Source organism: Paramisgurnus dabryanus, chromosome 2 (assembly GCF_030506205.2).
Source record: "Paramisgurnus dabryanus chromosome 2, PD_genome_1.1, whole genome shotgun sequence".
Taxonomy (NCBI): Eukaryota; Metazoa; Chordata; class Actinopteri; order Cypriniformes; family Cobitidae; genus Paramisgurnus; species Paramisgurnus dabryanus.
The window spans coordinates 53,810,946-53,835,596 of record NC_133338.1 but is presented as its reverse complement, the minus strand read 5'-3'; the positions used below and the strand labels follow the sequence as shown (position 1 = coordinate 53,835,596).

At 36.4% G+C, this 24,651-nt stretch overlaps 2 protein-coding genes, 1 long non-coding RNA gene and 1 pseudogene across 3 annotated transcripts in view; 3 read left to right on the top strand and 1 right to left on the bottom strand.

Moving 5' to 3' along the window:
- LOC135743631 (uncharacterized) overlaps positions 1–22,504 on the top strand; it is a 35,328-nt gene extending 12,824 nt beyond the window's left edge. Inside the window, exons 12-15 of the mRNA XM_073813420.1 lie at positions 19,838–20,082; positions 21,653–21,798; positions 21,879–22,103; positions 22,198–22,504. Coding sequence (XP_073669521.1) covers positions 19,838–20,082; positions 21,653–21,798; positions 21,879–22,103; positions 22,198–22,481 — 900 coding nt within the window. The 3' untranslated portion in view covers positions 22,482–22,504. The remainder of the gene's footprint in view (positions 1–19,837; positions 20,083–21,652; positions 21,799–21,878; positions 22,104–22,197) is intronic.
- Positions 90–14,945, top strand: LOC135743630 (cadherin-1-like; annotated as a pseudogene).
- LOC135743869 (uncharacterized) lies at positions 15,915–18,276 on the bottom strand. Its single transcript, XR_010530598.2, has 4 exons — positions 17,398–18,276; positions 16,947–16,995; positions 16,510–16,553; positions 15,915–16,087 (listed from the first exon to the last, which is right to left on the bottom strand). It is a non-coding gene; the product is annotated as an uncharacterized lncRNA (long non-coding RNA).
- Positions 18,362–19,812, top strand: LOC141281871 (B-cadherin-like). Its single transcript, XM_073813675.1, has 5 exons — positions 18,362–18,499; positions 18,647–18,788; positions 19,093–19,265; positions 19,355–19,483; positions 19,570–19,812. The coding sequence occupies exons 1-5, from the start codon at positions 18,362–18,364 to the stop codon at positions 19,810–19,812; spliced, it is 825 nt and encodes a 274-aa protein (XP_073669776.1).
- Positions 22,505–24,651: the final 2,147 nt, after the last annotated feature.

The window sequence follows — 24,651 nt, the reverse complement described above, 5'->3', positions numbered from 1 at the left end:
TGATCTTCATAATGTTGATCAGACAGATGTTTGTGTTGATGTACTGTAACTGAAGTCTTTTCTTGTTCATACAGCCGCTGGACTACGAGATGATCAAGCAGTACATTTTGTCTGTGATTGTTGAGAACAATCATCCGTTTGTCGGCCCTTTGCCCACCTCCACTGCCACAGTCACTGTCAATGTGAATAAGGTAATTTCCACTTTAAGCAATGATAACCTTCCTTTATTTGAGCAATCCATTACAATATACATATAAATTAAGATATTTTTATATGAACCGAATGCTGTTAACAAAGTTGACCATTGGTTAAAAATATATATTTGTTGTGTTTTGCATTTAGGATTTCATGGAGTACAGGTTCTGTCTGTGATCATTGAGAACGATTATCTGTTTATCAGACCTTTCCCATATCCACTGCCTCAGTCAGCATGAATAACAAAAGCAGATGTGAAGTTACAGCACACAACTGTATTGAACTGATTGATTTACTTTGGCTTTTAAACATATAATCTGTGTTATATTCCATATCATGATCATTGCAAGCATTGCCAAAAAATATTTGACATTGATATTGTTGTATTGATATTGTTGCTTAATGTTACATTATGATATAAATTATCATGTTTAATAAAAATATTTAAACATATAATTCTTTAGTATAAAATCAAATCTTCCCTTTTAAATCCCAACATTAGTGTTGTATACACTTTAACAAATGGGCAGTTGTCTGTCAAGAGGGCAAAGACAGACCAAGTGATGGAGACATACAGTAGTTGAGATTTTTATAGATTAAATTATTTGAAAGGAAAGAGAATATTAAAGAGTTAAACAAAGCAGTTCTTCAGAACTAGACTTTTTATTTTTACACACATAAGGTGTCCTTTAGTGCTCAAACACTATAGATTTAACATAAATTTAGACATAACACAACCATAAACCACTTGTCTGCCCCCTTCTGGTTGTTACTACACTCAAATAAAACATACTATTGTTACATTCTCATGAACAGAATTTTGAAAAAAGACTTTATTGCAATCGTTTACCCTTATATTTACCATTCCACAAAACAAAAAACTGTTCGTACATTAATACATTTTTTCCATCAAGAACATAGCACAGAGCCTCATTCTGACACCATTTAATATCAAAAGTGAGATTATTGTTTCTGGATGTATAAAAATGAAAATCAATAAATATTCTAGATTGTATTGTTGTTAAAAACAAAGTAATAATATCCTGATCTACACCCACACTGCAAAAAATGATTTTCAAGAAAAAAAGTCTTAGTATTTTTGTCTTGTTTTCAGTAAAAATATCAAAAAATTCTTAAATTAAGATGCTTTTTCTTGATGAGCAAAACGAACCAAGAAAATAGGTCTAGTTTTTAGACCAAAAATATCAAATTTAAGTGATTTTGTGCATAAAACAAGCAAAAAAATCTGCCAATGGGGATTATACATATAAGATTAAAGATTATACATATAGATTGCTAATTTTGCTTGGCCTATAATGAAATTTAAACACAGACAAATAAAACGAGAGAGAAAGAGAGAGGATGCGCAGATTGCTGTGGCCGGTGTATAAACTTCGAAGACTATCTTAAAATTAAGTCATGTATTTTTTTCTTCAAGACTGATTATAACTGTTTTAAGTATGTTACATATAAAAGTAGATTGGTCTAATTAAAATATATAGTAAGATTGATTAGCCCTAACTAATTGCTAGTTGGTCAGACTAGTTCTTAAGATATAGTCTTAACTTCATAGCTATGTTTTTGCAACCAGCCGCTACAGCTCATTTGCCGAGAGCGTCAACTTAAGTGAACTGCAGCGAGAGACTAGGCAAAGGGTTGTTATGATTGTAATTCTGGGTTGTCCCCCTGCTGAACTTTTGATTACTTCCCCATTTTTGGTTAGCTTACTTGAGAAAACTGAACAAATTATAAATAAAATGCTTATCTCAGTTTCAACTTCCTGTTTTATGGCTCTTGTCTAGATTCAATTTATTAGCCTACAATTTAACTGTCTTACTGTTCTTATAATTAAAAATTTGTGTTAGTACTTCCTTGACAATTCCGTGTCAGTTTCACGTATTGGTTACTCAATTGTTTTTCCCATTTTTAAATCATTTTCACATGGGTTTGGGGTTAGATTTGGAGTTTGGGTTAGGATGTCACTTTAACTATTGGTTTATACTTTTTTTTCCCAGATTTTTAAGCAATTGTCGCCTGACCTTTGGGTTAGAGTTGGGGGTTGTTATGTTTGTTATTTTAGGTTGTCCCCCTTCTGAACCTTTGTTTGCATCCTCATTTTTTTAGCTTACTTGAGAAGTAAGCTAATTTCAACTTCCTGTTTTGTGGCTCATTGGTGATGAGTTGATTCAAAGAAAACTTATTTTACACTAAATAATATTTTTTGTTGTACATAACATCTATTACTGTAAAGATGACTGATTGTTGTCTTTTATAAAGAATTACAATGAATGTGGTCATAAGCATGTTTGTCTTGTCATTCATTTGAGAATAATAATCAAAACACCTGTTCCACAAAAACAAGTTGCACAAATAAAAGAAACAATTATTTTTTGTAATTTTTTCTAATTACATGTTGAATTTAAAAAGCTCTTTATATGAATCGTCCATCTTCTGCAGATTGCACTCGTAAGAATGGAGAATACATGCCTGCAGCAGACTTTCCGTATCACCTACGCCTAGTTGAAATCTAATCTTGTTTACCTGAAATAAGCCTGCTCCCGAGTAGGTTTATGCTTATGGACATGTTGCTTTGACAGCAACTGTAAGATGAGCTTCGAAGTATCAAATAATCCAAGATTAAGGCAAATCATCAACAATCAAATCCAGCAAACTGAGTTAGCGACGTATGAAGAAGGAGCCCCTGCTTAATGTTGCAAACTTGCATTTCTTACCATATTTTAAAAGGTATAATTTTGCTGTATAAACAGTTTAAAGAATCTGGTTTTAGCTGGTTGGTCAATCTTAAACCAACTTGCTAAAACAGCTTAAACCATGCTGGGGTTGTTATTCAGCAGTGTTTTTTACAGCCCAGTCTCACGAAATTACGTTATATAGTCACGTATTTTTTCGATTCTTTTTTCGTGCTATTATCACGAAATTTCGTGTTTTTTCGTGATCGTATAACGAATTCATGTTTTCGTGTGATTATCACGTATTGGTTACTCAACTGTTTTGTCCTATTTTCTTACCATTGTCACTTCGGTTTAGGGTTAGATTTACATAAAATGACATCCCTAACCAAACCCAACTCTAACCCTAACGCCAGGCGACATATAAAAAAATAAATCAGAAAAAATAGTATAAACCAATATATAAAGTGACATTCTAATGCAAGCACCAAATCTAACCCTAAACCGAAGCGACAATGGTTTAAAAATAGGAAAAAGCAGTTGAACCAATACGTGATAATCACACGAAAACAGGAATTCGTTATACGATCACGAAAAAAAACACGAAATTTAGTGATAATAGCACGAAAAAAGAATCAAAAAAATACGTGACTATATCACGAAACTTTGTGAGACTGGGTAGGTTTTTTAATAGCAAATATACTGAATCTAAAGTCTTGTACATTCACAATTTACTTCTGCATTGCAAATCAAGGTGGGTAGTACCGGTCTAAATTTATCAAGGCCTAATCATATAGACCTGTCAATCATTTTACAACCCAATATAAAAAGCCGCCAGTGACCCCTCTCTCCTCCAACTAAACCAACAGCACTATATTTAATAATCTACGATGTTTTGTTTAATTAACCCAGATGCAGACGTGGACAATAAGTGATTTATTAACAGAACAAAGGGGAAAAACAAAACCCACGAGGGGGCAAAACAAGACGGGGTAAAGCAACACTACACTAACACTAAACTTAACATAACATAAAACAAACAAGACTAAATAACTCTCAAATACTCACAGAACTGATACAGAAACTGACAGGATACAACAAGACACACGATCACACAGCAAACACAAGGGCTGAATCCGAAATCGCATACTTACTGTGTAGGTACTGAATTTCAATGGGTACCTACTTAACGTGCGCTAAGGCAGTATGTACGTTCGCGTTAAGTATGGACAGCATTCGCCATGTTGACGTTATCATGTGACATATGACGTAGTAGACTTGTTCGAGTTCATGCGGAACCACAAGAACCGACAAGAGATTGACATCACAATACCGCGAGAGCAACTCGAAATCAGATTTCTCCGTATGATTTCTGGAATCGCTCTCACAGTACTTTGATGTCATCCAGCTGTTGGTTCTTACAGCGGTGCATAAACTCGAACAAACCTAATAACAGACATGAAAACGTATGCGTGTGTATGAGGGACAGGTGCACTAACACCTGATTGCATCAGTAACTTGATCTGTAACAGTGTTACAGATATATTACACATTATTTTGTAGTGGACAAAATAAGTAAAACAAGCAGATTGTAATTTAATATCTATTGTCAGATGACAGCTGTGCTTGAATACAAACTAGACAATGCAGGCAATGTGATTATATACATTTTAGTGAAGCAATCTCTTGTATTTACTTAAAACAACAGGAAACATGAATAAAAAATGAATGAATAAAACCATCACAATAAATGAAAACGTATAGAAGTGAATCCCATATGAAACAAAACTTTATTCAAATGTATTTTTCTAACAAACCATCACATATTTACTGTCAGCTCAACACAGCTGTGACAATTCTACAGCTTTATTTTCATGAATCAGCTGAGCACTTTAATTGTGGTATATCCTGGGTCTGGGTGCTGAGGAACAGCCCTGTGTGTGTATCGAAATCACCCGATTGGCTGGTCTTCGGTCGATTGCTTTGCTTTCCCGTGGCATCATGGGAAAGCTGGGATAGATGTGTCCATCCGATGCACGCTTCAGAATCTGGGCGGACTCAGTATAGGGCATCCGGGGATTTCTCGCCTACTGATTTTATGGATACTGAGGATTCGGACGTACTACTCTGTTCACGTGCTGTTTCCCCTACTACATTTTCAGTAAGTAGGCGGTTTCGGACAATACTTAAGTACACGTGCCTCTGAATCTCGCGAGAAATAGTCCAAAATCCCGCTAATTCTCGCCTACCCTTTTACGTATACTGAGGTTTCGGACATACTATTCGTTCACCTACTGCTTTTTGCCTACTATATAGTATGGCAGTATGCGGTTTCGGATTCAGCCAAGGACAATACATAGGGAGAACTAATGAGGGACACAGCTGAAATCAATGACAAGTAAGGGAGCGGGTAAAAAGTGACGAGACCCGGGAAATGCGTGGTCAGAATAATTCAATACTAAAACCACGCATCTCCCACATAGAACATGGTACTGCCAGGACCCTGAACACAAAGACTAGATATAATTTAACACCTGATTCTGACGGATCCTGACATTTATAAGTTTTAGAAAATCATCTATTGGGTAACGCTTTAGATTACAGCCCGGAAAGTACTACGTAAGTACAGCGAATTTACAGCGTATGTTTCTGTAATTGTAGATTACTTATAAAGTACGTACGTGTAATTATAAGGGAACAATTTATAATATTTGGGGAATAAAGGGGTAACAACCAGGAAAAATACAAATAATATATGCAGTAAAGTACTGCGTAAGTACAGCGAATTTACAGCGTATGTTTCTGTAATTATAGTATACTTATGAAGAACGTACGTGTAATTATAAGGGAACAATTTATAATATTTTGGGAACAAAGGGGTAACAACCAGGAAAAATACAAATAATATATGTAGTAAGTATTTTAGATTACTAAACAAAACTTAAAATTCAGTTAATGTGTTTATGCAATTTATTAGTACGATACAATTTATTTAGAATTTTCAATAAAGGTTACTGACCTTAATAAAGAAAAGGAGTACAGGAATTTATTGGGTCATCAAGCAAAATTAAAAATAGGCAAGGCAACTTTGGTGAAAAAAGCAAGCAACATTTAGAACTACACTCTTAGAACAAATGTGTTAAAAACAACACATTAGTGTTGATTCTGGGACGACACACTAAATGCGTTGTCCCAAAATCCACCCATCTCTGTGTTATTATGGAAACAACACATTTTGTGTTACTTTTAACACAACTTGTGTTATATTTTAACACAAAATCAACACAAAATGATATATAATGTGTTAAAATTACACATAATGTGTTAAAAACTTAACACACAAAGATGTGTAAAAAATTAACACATTCTTTCTAAGAGTGTATTTTCTGTAGTTACTGTTTTGTGTTGTTACAATCTAAGTCAAAAAATGTTACCCCCTTGTTTCACGTAGTTACAGAGTAAGTGCAGAATCTGCGGGCTGTAAATTAAAGTGGCACTTGTTACCCCCTTGTTTCACGTAGTTACAGAGTAAATACAACATCTGCGGGCTGTAAATTAAAGTGGCATTTGTTACCCCCTTGTTTCACGTAGTTAAAGAGTAAATACAACATCTGCGGGCTGTAAATTAAAGTGGGACTTGTTACGCCTTTGTTCCAAAAATATTATAAATTGTTCCCTTAAAATTACATGTATGTACTTTATAAGTACACTATAATTACAGAAATGTATGCTATAAATTCGCTGTACTTACGCAGTACTTTACTGCATATATTATTTGTATTTTTCCTGGTTGTTACCCCTTTATTCCGCAAATATTATAAATTGTTCCCTTATAATTACACGTACGTACTTCATAAATAAACTATAATTACAGAAACATACGCTGTAAATTCGCTGTACTTACCCAGTACTTTCCGGGCTGTAATCTAAAGCTTCACCAGATTTTTTACAGTGAGCAAGTTTAATCAGATTGGTTTTGCAAGTCAATTGAACCTATTTTTTATGTTTACTATATGTATACTAGTATATAGTTGACATAACTTATAAACAACAATGTGACTTTTTACAGTGAATAATGTTTTTCCATTTAATGAACCATTCTTATATTAGGATTTTTTTTAAAGGTACCGTCCTATTGACAAATTTTGTACCTTTTGTAGCTGTAGAGTGTGTGGTGGAAAGTTACTTTTGTTTAATCTGTGCCTTCTCTTAAGCTGTTTGCACACTTTACTGATGGTGATAAGATTAACCTATCTAATGTGGGAACCGAGTGATCAAAATTGAGGTTTGTTAAGATGTTTCCTGTCTTGCTATGTCTGACTAAAACCTCTGACACTTCGGGTGTAAGGGGGAAGTTAATGCTATGAGTACCCCTTGCTTTTGCTAACTTAAGCATTTATGTGCAAAAAGAAAACCCAGAGACAAGACCCTGTGTTGATTTTTATTTAAGCCTCGTGCACCTGAGATAGGTTAAGTATAGAGGACCCTTCAGAAGAAAATCATCATCATGTGGTTAGGAGTTTTTATCTTCCTTTGTCAGGTAAGATTTTATTCCTCATAATATTTCAAACCTTTGACTGATGTAAAGTAGCAAATATTATTACATTGTTATTAGTGTTTTAAATATTAAGAGAGGGTAACGTTTGAATATTTTTAAAAGATATCATCTACAGAAAATATCTCATTTATATTTAACAACATGAAACATGATTAAGTGTTACAAATGTGTTTATGATGCTGTAAATACATGTTAACCATTCGAGTATTTCACCAGATTTGGAAAATGATTCAGACACATCCTTTCTTTCTGAAACTCCAAGAATGTAAAAATGAAAACATTAAATCACTGATAGACTGTAGATTTCTAAAAAAAAAAAAAAATGGTTCTGAGCACTATTTTATTGAAGTTTTATAAAGTGCTTATAGATGTTGTCTGCCCTCAACATTATAGGTTTATTTAAAAATATTGGTAACACTTTACAATAAGGTTGTATTTGTTAACACTTAATGCATAAACTAACAATGAACAACACTTCTACAGCATTTATTCATCATTTTATTTTCAACATTTACAAATACTGCTAACATTAGTTAATGCACAATGACTGAACATGAACAATTGTTTTGGCATTACCTAACATTAAGTAAGGAATAATTGACAACGGGCCGTTGAATTATAAGAAAATAATGTGGCACGACAGTTACCACAAACATTGCTCTGGTGCCTATTTTTAAGACATTTGACAGGTTAGGTGTGCGGTTTACAAAAAAAATAATCAACAACCATCGAATGTTTCTTAGCCAATTAGAATAAACACATTCAACAGGCCCGTGGTATAACAAAAATTAATAAATTATGAAAAATATATTCCTCATTGTTAGTTCATGTTAGCTATGCATTTATTATTATTAACAAATAACAAATTTAGGTATTTTCATGTGGATTTGCCGAGGAGTCGCCATGCACACCTGGATTTGATTCAGAGTCGTTTGTGTTTAAAGTGCACAGAGATCATCTTCACAGAGGAAAAACACTAGGAAGAGGTAAAAGAGACTCACAATCCTATTTAAATACAACCCCAAATCAGAAAAAGTTGGGAAACTGTAGAAATTGTGAGTAAAAAAGGAATGGAATAATTTACTAATCTCATAAACTTATATTTTATTCACAATAGAATATAGATAACATATCAAATGTTTACAGTGAGATATTTTGAAATGTCATGCCAAATATTGGCTCATTTTGGATTTCATTCCAAAAAAAGTTGGGACAGGTAGCAATAAGAGGCCAGAAAATTTAAATGTACATATAAGGAAAAGCTTAAGGACTAATTTGCAACTTATTAGGTCATTTGGCAACATGATTGGGTATAAAAAAGCCTGTCAGAGTGGCAGTGTCTGTCAGAAGTCAAGATGCGCAGAGAATCACCAATTCCCCCAAAGCTGCAGCGAAAAATAGTTTTCTGAGTTTCTCAGAGAAAAATTGCAAAGAGTTTGAAGTTATCATCATCTACAGTGCATAATATCATCCAAAGATTCAGAGAATCTGGAACAATCTCTGTGCGTAAGGGTCAAGGCTGGAAAACCATACTTGATGCCCGTGATCTTCGGGCTCTTAGACGGCACTGCATCACATACAGGAGTGCTACTGTAATGGAAATCACAACATGGGCTCTAAAATACTTCCTGAAAACATTGTCGGTGAACACAATCCACCGTGTCATTCGCCGTTGCCAGCTAAAACTCTATAGGTCAAAAAAGAAGCCATATCTAAACATGCAGGTGTTTTCTCTGGGCCAAGGCTCATTTAAAATAGATTCTGGCAAAGTGGAAAACTGTTCTGTGGTCAGACGAATAAAAATTTGAAGGTCTTTTTGGAAAACTGGGACGCCATTTCATCCGGACTAAAGAGGACAATGACAACCCAAGTTGTTATTAGCGCTCAGTTCAGAAACCTGCATCTCTAATGGTTTGGGGTTGCATGAGTGCATGTGGCATGGTCAGCTTACACATCTGGAAAGGCACCATCAATGCTGAAAGGTTTATCCAAGTTCTAGATACATATGATCCCATTCAGACGTCGTCTCTTTCAGGGAAGACCTTGCATTTTCCAACACGACAATGCCAGACCACATACTGCATCAATTACAACGTCAAGACTGCATAGAAGAAGGATCTGAGTACTGAAATGGCCAGCCTGCAGTCCAGATCTGTCACCCACAGAAAATATTTGGCGCATCATAAAGAGGAAGATACGTCAAAGAAGACCTAAGACAGTTGAGCAACTAGAAGCCTGTTTTAGACAAGAATGGGACAACGATTCTATTCCTAAACATTGGTCCTCCTCCAGCTGTTCCTTATATGTACATTTAACTTTTCCGGCCTCTTATTGCTACCTGTCCCAACTTTTTTTGGAATGTGTAGCTCTGATGAAATCCAAAATGAGCCAATATTTGGCATGACATTTCAAAATATCTCACTTTCTACATTTGATGTGTTATCTATATTCTATTGTGAATAAAATATAAGTGTATGAGATTTGTAAATTATTCCATTCCTTTTTTACTCACAATTTCTACAGTGTCCCAACTTTTTCTGATTTGGGGTTGTAACAACAACTCAACATTTAAAGTGTTGTGTTACAATCTTAAATAATATTAGGCTCTGCACTACTGTATTTAGATGTTTAAACAATAATTTCATGTGTCTTTGTCAGTAATCTTCAATACCTGTGATGTAAGATCAAGATCAGTCTTTCAGTACGTGACAAGCGGTTCAGTGTGAGAACAGAAGGAAGTGTAACACTGAAGACACCGGTGACTCTTCATGATGGATATATGATGTTTGATGTACACGCTTGGGACTCCAGTGGTATGAAGCACACAGCATCTGTCAGAGTTGAATATACTGCTCACCATCATGAGGATCATCACATGAATACTGCGGTGAACATCACTACACAGGTACACACAAGACAAACTCAACTGTGACACGATACAAGACTTGTGTAGCTCTTTACTAAACACAAAATTACAAACTAGCTACCAGTGTTTTGATATGATGCAAAGAGAAGACCCGTGAAACCGTTTAGGTTTTAGCCATGTTTATTTTTATCTGAGTTGGCCCCGCCCCGTAGCCCCAACCTTACATTTAGACTTCAGGGGTAGTAACAGGTGACTCGTTTATGACGTATCATGACATCTCCTTTTTTTTTTACATACTACAAAATAACTTCAGTCACCTTGTATATCACCCAACATTACAAAACAAAAGTGTATCACTGTACATATAACACAACAGCATTTTTTTTTTTTTTAGAACATTTCAAGTGTCCATATAACATAACACTGTCCTTTGAACTGTGGCTTAGTTTAACTTGAGGAAAATTTAATCATAGAACTACTCCTCAATAAGCCTTCTTGGTTTTGAGACTACCCATCCACTGGCAGTTCTCACAGGTAAACTTGAGAGCTCTGTGGGACTAGCATCTCTTTTCCATGTTTGAGTCTCCATTTCCTGTTTTTCTTCTGCGTTGTCACAACTGTTTTGTTCAGTCACTTTTTGTCTATCCGTGTCCTTCTTTGGTGTGTCACTTTGTTCTTTTGTTTTCATTAAAAACTTTCTGTTCCTTCTGTACACCTTCCCTTCAGGTGTCTGAATAACATAAGATCTCGGCTGCTCAGAAAGTTCAGTAACTTCAGCTGGATTCCATGTGCCATCTTGCCATATTCTTACATTGTCACCAACCTGAAGCTTCTGAAGAGGTTTGGATCTTTGATCGAAATATTCCTTCTGCTTCTTTTGCCTTTTTTCTAACACCTGCTGTACTGGGTTAGTTACAATGCTAGGCTTAAGCAACTCTGATGTCATTGGAAGTCTTGTTCTTAGTCTTCGACCCATCAACTGTTGAGCTGGCGATGCTCCAATATCCTCCATGGGTGTGCTTCTCAGGTTCAGCAGAGACAGGTAAGGATCTTTTCCATCAGCCTTTGCCTTTTTTAGCATATTTTTAACAGTCTGTACTCCTCTTTCCGCCATCCCATTCGATTGTGCGTGATGGGGGCTTGAGGTTTTGTGCAGGAATTCCCACTCTTTCGCAAAAACTTGAAATTCACGTGAGCTAAACTTTGGCCCATTATCTGAAATTACTGTTTCAGGAATTCCATGTCTGGCGAATTGGGACTTCAGATGGGAGACAACTGTTGTACTTCTTGTATCTGTTCTCAGCCACTCGACTTCTATGAACTTGGAGTGATAATCCACTAAGATTAGATACTCCTTTTGGTCAAAGGTAAACAAGTCAACTCCTATCTTCTGCCAGGGTCTTTCAGGAACACTGTGTGGAAGTAATGGCTCTTTGCTTTGACGTTTCTGGTATGTGCTGCACACATCACAGTTGTTTACCATCTCTGTTATGCTTTGTGACATTCCAGGCCAAAAGAGAACATCTCTCGCTCTCCGTCTACAGCTTTCTATGCCTAAATGACTTTCGTGGATTCGCCTTAACATCTCTGCTCTCATTGATGTTGGAACTATTAGCCGTTCTCCTTTGAACAAAACTCCGTCCACAACTGAGATTTCCTCTCTGAAGTTCCAATATCCTTGTATTTCTTTTGCTGCTTGGCTCTTCATTTCAGGCCATCCATCCAGCACTGTTTTTGTGTGTTTTGTCAGAATCACATCGTTTTTTGTTTCCTTTTTGAATTCATCTAGTTTCTCATTTGACACAGGTAGGTTTGACATTACCATATGCACCTGAGCTTCTATTTCTTTATCAGGAGAGTCGGTCTCAGGTAAGTATGCTCTGGAGAATGCATCCGCTATATACATCTCCTTACCTGGCTTGTACCGTACGTTCACTTGATATTTTTGTAATCTCATCAACAGTCTCTGTATTCTAGCTGGAGCACTGCTCAATGGCTTTTTCATTATTGCTTCCAGCGGTTTGTGGTCAGATTGTATGTCTACCTCTCTTCCATAAACATACATATGAAAACGCTCTGCTCCAAACACAATCGCCAACATCTCCTTTTCTATTTGCGCGTAACGCTGTTCTGTTTCAGTTAATGCACGCGATGCGTAAGCCACTGGCTTGTTTTCTTGCAGTAAAACAGCACCCAGTCCGCTTTTAGATGCATCGACAGAAAGTGTAACTGGCAGACTGACATCATAGTATCTGAGCAAAGGGGCCTCAGTGAGCATTGTTTTCAATTTGTTAAATGCGCGCTGATGTTCCTCCTCCCAATGCCAGGCTACATCATCTCTGGTAAGTATACGCAAAGGCTCCGTGTGTTGTGACATGTTTGGAATGAACTTTGCAAGGTAAGTGACCATGCCTAGAAATCTCTCAACATCCTTTTTGCATTCCGGAGTGGGCATTTTTCTGACTGCCTCTACTTTGGTCTCATCTGGTTTCAAACCATCCTTTGCAAAGATGTGACCGAGATATTTAATTTCCTCTAGGCCTATCTTGCATTTCTCCTTATTCAGCTTGAAGTTCTTAACCCTTGCTCTCTCAAGCACTTGCCTCAGTCTGTAATCATGCTGTGCTTTTGTTTCTCCCCAGATCAAAAGATCATCAATGTACGTCTCAACACCTTCGATTCCTTCAAAAAGTTCTCTCACTGTTCTGTGGAAAACTTCTGGGGCTGAGTTGACTCCAAATGGGAGAAGGAGGAATTTGTAGCGGCCAAAAGGAGTATTGAATGTACAAAGGCGAGAGGTGGCTTCATCTAATTTGAGTTGCCAAAAACCTGAACTTGCATCCAACACTGTAAAGTATTTGGCTTTTGAGGGTCTGCTTGTTATTTCTTCTACCGTTGGTAACTGGTAGTGTTCTCTCATAACTGCTGTGTTGAGATCTCGGGGGTCTAAACATATTCTTAATTTCCCATTAGACTTTTCCACAATCACTATGGGGTTGACCCACTTTGTGGGCTCTTCAATTCTTTCTATTACTTTCAGTTTTTCTATTCTGTTCAATTCAATTCTATTTTCAGGTTTTCTCTCAGGGTCACTGGAATTTTCCTGGGTGGATGGACTCTCGGAATCACATTTTCATCTACTCGGATCGTGTGCTCGCCCTCGAGGCAACCTATGCCCTCAAACACATCAGCAAACTCTGTGAATATACTGTATCCATCTTGTCACTTTTTCTCAATTCCATCACTCTCTGTATGAGCCCCATTTTTTCACATGCATTAATTCCTAATATTGGTTTAGCATCTGATTTCACCACCATGAATTCCAGTACATGAGTTTTCTTTTTATATTTCACCGTCCAGTTACATTTTCCTTTCACAGGTATTTTGTCTCCGGTGTATGTTGACAGTTTCACATTTGTGGGTCTGAGTATATTCTTTTTTCCAATTTTTTGCAACAGGCTGTACGGGATTACATTGGCACGGGCACCAGTATCAAGTTTAAATTTGACATGTTTGTGCTCCAGTTTCAAGTCAACTGTCCATTCATCTCTCCCTGCCTGCGTTTGCACTGCACCAACGAACAGAGGTCTCTGATCTGTGACGATATCATCAACAGCATGCACTTTCTTCGATTTACACATCTTAGCTAAGTGATTCATTTTATCACAGTTCTTGCACTGTTTGCCGTATGCTGGGCAATTGCGTGATGTATGCTCTGTTCCACATCTTTGCAATTAAAAGTGCTTACTTTGTCTTTTTCTTTCGGTTTGTATTTATTTCGTTGCTCGTTTTTACGTGTCTGTTTATGTTTCACTGCATCAACGTGCTTGCTTTCACGTGCAGAGGCCTGTGCGTTATGATCTTCGTCATGCATTTGCTTCATCTGAGCTTTTGTCATTTCTGACGCGATACACAACTGGGTAGTTTTTTCGAGACTAATGTCAACTTCTCTTAAAAGTCTCTCTCTCATGGCATCTGACGTGATTCCACACACAACTCGATCTCTTATCAGAGATTCCTGCAACAGTCCAAACTCGCATGATTTCGCTTTTAGCTTTAGTTCGGTAATGTACTGGCTTATTGGCATGTCCCCTTGCACACACGTGAAAAACGTATATCTCTCATAAGTTATGTTTTTCTTCGGGTTACAGTACTCTTCAAATTTCTCCATTATTTTAGACAGATTTTGATTATCATCGTCTTCTTCACACGTGAAGGTATTATATACACTTCAACCGCTTCCTCTCCGGCTATATGAAGAAATAGCGAGGACTTTACCTTGGCTGGTTTGCTAGCGCTTCCAGTTGCTTCTAGATACAGCTCAAAGCGGGTCAATGCTGGTTGACCAGTTAATGACTTGGCAAACTGTAAAATGTATTGAGATGCCTCTGAGTTTGGACCTGTAATGTCCTTAAAATCAAACATTTTGTTTTCCAGATGAAATCTTTCCCTGATGATTTGATCGTGAGGTTTCCAAGGTCTTCAGCCGGTCTAAAGAGAGCAAAAAGAGGTTGGGTTATTCCACCAATGCAAGAACTTGAAAACCAAAGAGGTCTTTTCCCACAATTTCTGGCTCAGGTGAGTAAACATAATGAATATATTGGACACTATAAATGTCGCCGTGAAACAGAAGTAGCCCTTTTTTTCCCGGTGGTGACGTATATCAGAGTGAAACTTGAATTCGTCCATTGAGAACTGATTGGATCTTTTGAAGTCGGGTCATGTTGCTATTTGCTAATTGCTGCGATCTTTTCCCGGACCCCACCCACCAGCTGTACCATATGACCGGAAGTAAAGAGCGCTCTTTTGAGGAGGGGAGGAGATTTGCGTTTTTGATTAAAGATTATGAGGGCACATGAAAAAAATAATGAAGCTCACAGAAATTATTTGTAAAAAAAACTAAATAATCCAAAACAAATTACAGTTTTTCATTTAAATTGGTGACTTTAATATAAAATCCCTGGTGAAAAAATAGTATGCTAAATATATTTAATTTTGATATACTTAAGTATACTTGCAGTCACACTAATGACCAGTATACTTAAAGTGTGCTATTGATTAGTTTATTTAAAGAGTGCTATTTTGGAACAACTAATTTTGTACTTAATATATTTTAGTTGTATATTAATTGTAACAAAGTACAACTTTGAGTGTATTTAGTGTACTTTTGTGTGCTTAAGTGGAACAACTTTAAGTGTATTTAGTACAATTTAAGTACATGACTGTTTTTGTGCTAAATTCATGCTTGATAAGTGGATTTAGAGTGTGTTTTATTTATGTTAGGAGTACATTACAAATGTATTATGAGTGTCTTGCAAACATACAATCAGTATATCTTAAATAGACTGTTTGCGTACATTCTATATATTTTTGGCCAATCCAAAATTCTAAAAACTGCACTGGTGAAAAATGAATATGCCAAGTACATTACATTTTGTATACTTTTACATACCTGCAGCTAGATTAGTAATGAGTATACTTCAAGTGCGTTAATAATTAGTTAACTTAAAGAGTGCTATTTTGGGAATAGATTACTTTAGCTGGTAACATAACCAAAATAATTTTTTCCAAATAAATAAAAGCTGATTAAAACAGTCAAAAACAATTCATTTTAAATATATTTAAAATATAGTTTTATTCACAGCATTCAAAGTGTACAGTATTTGCCTAAAAATTGAACAATTACTCATTGAAGAATGTCAAGATGATTGAGTTTACAACGTCTTTCTCTCCCAAATCAACTTTAGTCTGGCAGGTTTTGGTTCAGCCTAAGGAAATCTGAAAAAGAGAGACAATAAGCTCAATTAAAAAGTGTTTAATATTAAAACATTACATTTATTTAAGACTTACTGTATTAAATCTATAGTTTACTGGCAGAGATTGTATAGCAGATATATTTTCACCTAAACTAGAGCTTGACTTAAATGTCATCATATATATTAAGGGGCGGTTTCCCAGACAGGAATTAGACTAGTCCTAGACTAAAATAAATGTAAGAGCTGTCCAAACTGAAAACAACTTGCTCTGACATATCTTAAAATACATCAGTGCCCTTTGTTTTACATCATAATGCACATAAGTAATGTTTTTAGTAAGGCATGTTTGTTAAAACTATCCTAATTAAACTAAGGTCTAGTCCTGGATAAAGCTCATCCCTGTCCGGGAAACCACCCCTAAGAGTTTTCATTATAATGACATGCCTATATGGGCTGCAAAATCCTCCTTACATAAAATACTTCAGCTCCTAAAGAAAGATTTTATTGTATTAAATTTAAATGTAAAAATTGTCAGAAAGAAAATGCAACAAGCAGACAATTGGGTGTTTCCTGGAAAGGGATTATCTTAAAACAGGACTAGGCCTTAGTTTAATTAAGAAATATAACCAGTTTCAAAAAACATGCCTTAATAAAAACATTACCTGTGTGCATTTTGAGGCAAAACAAAGGACACTGGTGTATTTTAAGATATGTCAGTGCAAGTTGTTTTCAGTTTGGACAGCTCTTACATTTATTTTAGACTAGGACTAGTCTAATCCCTGTCCGGGAAACCGCCTCAATATGTATAACGTTATCTAAACTGAAGCCTGATTTACTACTACGAATGAATTATTATATCTTAAGAGTTTAAAATGACTTACCATTAGCTGCAAAGTCCTCCCTACAAATGTCTTTGAAAAACTTTAGCTTCTGAGGAAAGAATGCAGCATCATTAATACTAAATACAGTTAGGTGAAAGCCTTACAACCTCTAAACAGTCAATAAATGGTTAACTTTCACGCTACATTTACAAAACAGATTTTCTGACGCTACCTTTTTTCATTAACATATACATACACACCAATACATATATTTAACAAAACAATCGGGTGTACTAATTCGATATAACAGGCTGACAGTGCTATCTTTCAAACCTTTAACATTAGCTATAAGCTAAGCTAAGCTAAGCTACACAGCAGCTTATCACTAATAGCGAGTTAGACACTGCGTTATTGACAACATTTCGCATTCGAAATATGATAGTCTACTGATAAACTTTAGAATGGTCAAACGATAATCAAATATAATTAATTTTAAGATATTTTAACGTACCTTGGGACTGAATCCGTCCGCCTTGAACGACTGGTAAAAATCAAAATACGTGCGTCGTGACGTCATCACACACACGTCAGATGCATTATTCAAATCTCAGAATTCACTTTTCTCTGAAATGCATTTACGAAAACTGTTTAAGTTAATCAATGTGTACAGCTAAAAGCAGTATGCAATTGACTCAAAAACTACAAAAAAACAAACACTCATATTCCCCTTACGAAAATGAATGTTTTTTTTTTTTGTGGTAAAAGTTTAGTAACCATGTTTTTTTGGTGTATTGATTATTATTAGCAAAACCATGGTTATTTTGTGGTAAAACACAGTTAATTGGTTTATCCAATGCTTGACTATAGTGAAGTTAAAGTGTACCTTATTATGTTAATAGTATATTACAAATGTATACATCTACAATATAAAATGTAACTGAACATACTGCTCTCTCGTAATTTTAAGCCCACGTTATTTCTCCATAAAATAATATACATTTGTACACCCCATACTTTCAAAATGTGCTTAAAATATACTGTTTCTAAAGAATACTAAATAATGTATTTTAGAAATATACTGTCAGTGCATTATTATAATGATAACTTTAAGCATACCGATAAAGTATACCTAAAATACATTTTAAAATAAGTTTAAATTTAGTATACTTTAAAAATTGCACAAAACTTTAACTTTAAGTATATTTTTCTAAAGTATACTTTTAGAAAATATACTAAAGTATAATTATTTTGAAGTATGTTAAAAGTTTAATTGTAAAAAATACGCGCAAATATGTTGTAAGCATACTTTAAATATGTTTAAAGAAAGTACATTCCTTTGTAAGTATATTTGTAATGTACTATTGCAAAGTTAAATATACTTGAAATACAATAAAGTATATTTGTTTTTCACCAGGGATGCCTTCTGTATTACTGCCTTTGTGTCTTTCTGTATTTAGATCAAGTCAGATTGTGCTATGGAAACTTCTTTGACATACAGTATCACAGGTGAAGGAGCAGATCTGCCACCTCTGGGTCTTTTCACATGTGATAAACATACAGGAAAAGTTTCTGTGACGCAGCCTCTCGACAGAGAGAAAAAAGCTTCATATAAAGTAAGTTATTTTATTATTAAAACCTTACTCACAATTAAACAATTACAAATCAAATACACCACAAAAATTTAAAAATGAGTTTTGAAATAGAAATAGTTATCCACAGTCAACACAGATATTTAACACTTCACATGTCTCTGTCTTCAGCTCATCGCTCATGCTGTTGGAGAAGGAGGTGTAAGAGAGAAGCCAATTGAAATCATTATCAGAGTGATTGACCAAAATGATAATAAACCTCAGTTTACTCAAAATCCTTTTAATGGAAAAGTTCCTGAAGCTGCTCCTAAAGGTAAGTGTTTCATTTCAGTTCAATTTTTTAAATGCAAATAATCTGATGAATTGCAAACACACCATAATGGTGGTTTGTTGAAATTGCATCTAAATTGTGCTGTCAATTGAGAAACTGAGAATTTCAGAATGACTTTTGCTGCTTGTTTTCAAAATAATGCTCTTTTGGCGCTGGAGGGAGTTTTAACTAAATGTATATTATGTAGCACAATGCTAACTTTTATTTTAAAAGGCCAAACATTACCTAAATATTAACAGGGGTGATGGGTTTTCAAAATCACACTTTTATTCTTTGTTTTCTGAAGATTATGAGTTCATGACGGTCACAGCCACTGATGCAGATGATCCAAATACTGATAATGCTAAAGTCAGATACAAAATTATCAGCCAAGATCCACCATCACCAAATCCAAATATGTTTGACATCAATGCTGTAACCGGAGGGATTCGTGTGAACAGTTCTTGCCTGGATAGAGAGGTAAGAGATGTATATAATATATATTAATTGTATAGTGTTGAAGAATGAGTTCATGACAGGAAAAACTCATCTGTTAACATCTCTTTCAGAACTTTCCCAAATATACTTTGGTCATTCAGGCTGCAGATCAGCAAGGAAAGGGTTTTCCAACGGACGGCAAAGCTGTTATTATTGTCACTGACAGCAATGATAATCCACCTCAATTTAAGCAAGACACGGTAGTGTGCTGTTCATCATCTGTCATCTAAATATCTAAGAGAATCAATAAAAAGTCTTATGATTACACAAATCTTTTTGTTTTTAGTACACTGTATCTGTCCCAGAAAATCAAGTTGGAGTTGAAGTTGCCAAACTCAGAGTTACTGATGGAGATGAACCTGAATCACCTGCCTGGTCAACCAAGTATAAGATTATCAGTGGTGATGAAGGAGGAGTTTTTAATATCAGTACTGGACCCAGTCAGCTGGAGGGAATCATCACCACAGTGAAGGTACTGAATGATCTTCATAATGTTGATCAGACAGATGTTTGTGTTGATGTACTGTAACTGAAATCTTTTCTTGTCCATACAGCCGCTGGACTACGAGAAGACCAAGCAGTACATTTTGTCTGTGATTGTTGAGAACGATGATCCGTTTGTTGGCTCTTTGCCCACCTCCACCGCCACAGTCACTGTCAATGTTGAGGATGTGAACGAGCCTCCCGTGTTTAATCCAAAGGAGAAGTACATTACTAAACCTGAAGATGTTCCTGTTGGTAGTGACTTGGTTGCTTTTACAGCCACTGATCCAGACATTGGAAGATCACAGAAGTTAACGTAAGATTTCTTCAAAACGTTATCTTTTTTAATATGATCGGGCATATTTTTGTTTAAACGAGATGAAGTTTTTCATGACTAATTTCCTTTTCTGGGGCCTCATTTATAACAGTATGCAAGAAGGCAAGACTTGGTATTTTAAGGTTACAGCCTTTAAAGCAGTGGCAGCTGGTCCTCTTAAATTTGGACAGGATAAGACCCTGGACTAGGAATTGTGTAGCATGCTCAGATAGGAAAGGTCTAATTTTCCTAATGTTGTAGAGGATTAAATAACAAGAGCGAGCTGTGCTGGCAACATGCTCTTTGAAGCTAAGCTGATTATCAATGACCACTCCCAGGTTTCTAACTGTTCTGGAAGGCTTAATGAATGTATAACTTAGTTGAACGAAAAGATTGTTATGAATCTTACAGTCAGACGATATGACAACCAGTTCTGTCTTAGCAAGGTTCAGCTGAAGATGATGATCCTTCATCCAGAGTGAGATGTCACTCAGGCATGCTGAGATGCGGGAAGAAACCATAGTATCGTCACGCTGGAACGCCAAGTGGAGTTGTGTGTCATCCGCAAAGCAGCGGTAAGAAAAGCCATGTTTCCAAATGACAGAACCTAAGGATGTCAAGTATATAGAAAAGAGCAGTGGTCCGAGCAGTGAGCCTTGAGGTACCCCGGTACTGAGACATGGGGTTAAGAGACATTACATCTCCAGGATTCTCTGAATGACCTGCCTGAGAGAAAAGACCTGAACCACAGTATCGCCGTTCCAGAGACACCCATAGCCTTGATGGTCGACTGGAGGATGTGGTGATTGACAGTTTCAAAAGCAGAAGATAGATCCAGTAGGATCAGTACAGATGATTTGGAGGTTGCCCTTGCCTGCCTTAGGGCTTCAATGACTGAGACCAGTGCAGTTTCAGTGGAGTGGCCCCTCTTGAAACCAGACTGGTTGCTGTCCAGGAAGTTATTTTGTGTGAAGGAGGAGAGCTGGTCAAAAAAAACACACGTTCAAGAGTCTTTGTAATGAAGGGAAGGAGAGACATGGCTCTGAAGTTTTCTAACACTGCAGGTTTAACTGTTGCTTTCTTCAGCAACGGGGTTATCCAGGCCTCTTTAAAAGCAATACTAGTGGAAAGAGATGAGTCGATAATGTGGGTGAGAGCAGGGATAACCGATGGAGAGATGAGTGTGAATGGGAAGGGCTGTGACGTTTGTCATTACCACCGTGGTGGTGAAGTGTGACCCATGGTGGGGAAGTGCGCCTTGCGATGGTGTGCACATCATAAACTTAAAATATAAAGTACAATCACCCTGCACCACAGGGAAAAATGATAAGATAATCGGTTCAACCACATAGATGATTGGGACCTTACCTAGGATTGTCGTAAGGGGGAAAATCAGCCCAAATTCTGCCAGATTATCTTGTGGTGTGTACCAGGCTTTACAAAGTTTTTTTATAGATCACAACCTTTGCGTGGGAATTGGCGTACACATGTTTTCATCCCCCTTTTGTTTGCATGCACGCTTTAAAAATAAGGCCCCATGTCTTAATCGGCATAATTTGGTTTCTTACAGGTACAGAATCAGCAGTGATCCCGCTGGCTTTCTCAGTGTCGTTGAAGATACGGGAATGATCAAAATCAAGAGTCTTATGGACAGAGAATCTAACGAGGTCAAAGATGGCAAATACAAAGCCATCATTCTGGCCGTTGATAATGACGGTAATGTGGGTTTGTTTTGGGAGAGGGGTGCAGTTAAGATTGTTGAATTATTTTTCTAATAAGTTTGTACTTGTGTACAGCTGAAGCTAGAGCGACCGGCACAGGAACCCTGATCATTGAGCTGGAGGATGTGAATGATAATGCTCCCTATATTAATGAAAGGGAAATAAAGATCTGTAATCAAGAGGCGCCTCCAGTCCTCCTCTCCATCACTGATAAAGACTTACATCCCAACGCTGCACCCTTTAGTGTTGACACTTATGGAGACACCATGAAAAACTGGACTGCCAAGATGAATGATTCAGGTATGAATAAATGTCAAACTTATTTCTCGTCTCAACATCAAATTCTTTCATAACTGATTTGTATTCTAACGATTAAAATGTGCCCGATGCGCAGCAACTGGCATTGAGCTGATGCTTAAATCTGCGCTGGAGCCTGGCGTCTACAATGTAGTCCTGAGAGTTTTTGATAAGCAAAAGCTGATTCAGGACAGCTCGATTGAAGCCACCGTTTGTGACTGCAAGGGTGAAAGTGTTGTGTGCAGTGAGACGGGAGCAGCTGGGTTGTTGCTGCCTGTTGTTATCAGAATCATCTGCACCATCTTTGGTCTGCTGTCTATATCCTATCTACTGGTACTTTTTATAAGACAACAGATTTGTTTGGGTCAAGGCGGTGTTTGATTTTCTTCGAATTTATTTGTCTACCTAAAAGCTTTTTTTAGCACATTAAAGGATGTAACAATATATAATATTATGAAATACATAAGGGGGAAGCCTGCATCTTAATTCCCTTTTTCACCCCTGATGAGTTTATATTTCTGATAAGTAGTTTTTTTGCTTTTAAACTCTTTATATCTTTGTTCATTTTGGAATTGACTGTTTTTGCAACTTGTAACACTTTTTTTGCCAGCATTGTAAAATATATGTTAACAGAGCATACTATGACATAAAATAGTGTATCAAAAACAACAAACATTTGAAATAAATTAGAAGATAATTTTTGATACCAAATTATTTTCTCTGATGTTTTTTCTTTTTACCTTTATCTTTTCCCAATGCAAATTATCATAACCAAACTGAATAAAAAGGAAAAATAAATATATAAAATAAAAAGATGGTTTAAATCTACAGTGAAGATATGGTTTCAACAAAAGAAAGGATAGGATTCCACTTGTTATAAAATGAAGTAACAGAATACCTTGTGGAGTGTTTAATTTTTTTTCAGATGCAAACACAGACATTAAATCCCTCAACCAGAAAGAGTTTGCAGAGGAGATGAAGATTTGTAGTGAAACAGAATTCTTCTTCTGACAGCAGTAAGGCAAAGGCCAAAATGCTCTTGATGTATAGACCAGCAATAGACGGTCGGTACTACAACAATTGCGATTATTGGTCAAGGTTAAACAGAAACACTAAGAGCTTTTGATAATGTGTGAAAAAAGACAACTAGAAAGAGTTCAGTTAAGGACATTTGTAAAATGTATGACTATAATCTGCTGGAGACAACGAGCATCTATTGCACCTGTGTCAAGAGTTGTGCTTCGTGAAATGAATTCTGTAAACAACTTTAAATTGAACATGTTTCAAATGAGTGCAGAAAGAGACAGAGTTACTTGTAACACTTCTGAAACACTGTTAATAAAATAGAATACAAAGTGTGTTAAAACAGAACCACATCCTTTAAGGGTGAGAAATGTGATAGAGAAGTGCAATAAAAAAACAATAACACCATCTTATCATCTATAAGATTCTCATGAGATTTCTATACATATTATTTTCCCTTTATTCTGTATGCTTCTGAGTTCTGCTTTTAAGAAAGTACAACATTTCTTCTCACTGCTCATGATAGATACGTTTAAGATAGAAATTGTTTTGATTCTCTACTAGCCTGCCTTAATGATTTAAAGGCTTTGGTGTCTGTAAATTATCTTAATTTAAATAAAAGACACAGGCAATTGCTCCTCCACCAACTTGTGTATAACCTGTGATAAACTTATGTGAACAAACTTGTGTATGAATTAACCAGTTCTCACCATCGGTAACCTTGGATTCTGGAATGGTGTGATGAAGAAAGAAAGTTAACATTTAATATTTTGACTACGGTTAGCCAGACCTGCAAACTTGTCGCTTTCCGGCGACAATCGCCGTTTTCTTGGTCAATTGGGTCATTCACGTGAATCGCGTAGAACCGGAGAGTTTTTTTGTTGGAGGTGGGGGGGGGGGGGGGGGTCGGGAGGCTGCCCTTCATCTGAATGCAATGCGGGCTAGAATTGCCAAACATTAATGGATAATTCTAATAATTGACATTTCTCTGGGCCAATCGGAATCTTAGCACTTGCTTTTCTCTTGGCCAATCGGAATCTTAGCACTTCCTTCACAATCTTGAAGACAGCGCGCGCAGTCCTTTGAATGAGACACACCTGGCTACCGCGCGAGTGTGAAGGACACTTTTAACGTGAAGGAACCATCTTATTCGAGGTAAGTCAACCTTTTTGGAGCAAAAACAACAACTATTTGTAGTGATGGCCAAATGAAGCGTTTCGAAGCATTATTGCTTTCCGATACAATTGTGCCGAAAATGGTTCATTACTCGAAGCTTCATTCAAACAGAAAATGCACACCACCATCTGCTGGTGAAGTAAATGTAATGCAACAAAGCTGACAATGCGAGTAGGCTAATGTACCCGCCCCATTTTGGCTGTCAGAGCTTTGACACTGTGTTCATATTTCAAACCCTAAATAAAACATTGAGCCTGAGATGTGTTTGTGTGTGAATATTTAGCTGTAGGATACAGCACTCTACAACTTACTAACTGGGCATTTATGCATTTGAAAATGTATTTATAATGTG

Excerpts from the sequence above, each read along its gene's own strand:
- LOC141281871 (XM_073813675.1), top strand. The coding sequence starts at position 18,362 with ATGGAAACTTCTTTGACATACAGTATCACAGGTGAAGGAGCAGATCTG. Across the intron at positions 19,266-19,354 it reads GTTCTTGCCTGGATAGAGAG|AACTTTCCCAAATATACTTT; the intron begins GTAAGAGATGTA and ends CATCTCTTTCAG. Across the intron at positions 19,484-19,569 it reads CTCAATTTAAGCAAGACACG|TACACTGTATCTGTCCCAGA; the intron begins GTAGTGTGCTGT and ends TTTTGTTTTTAG.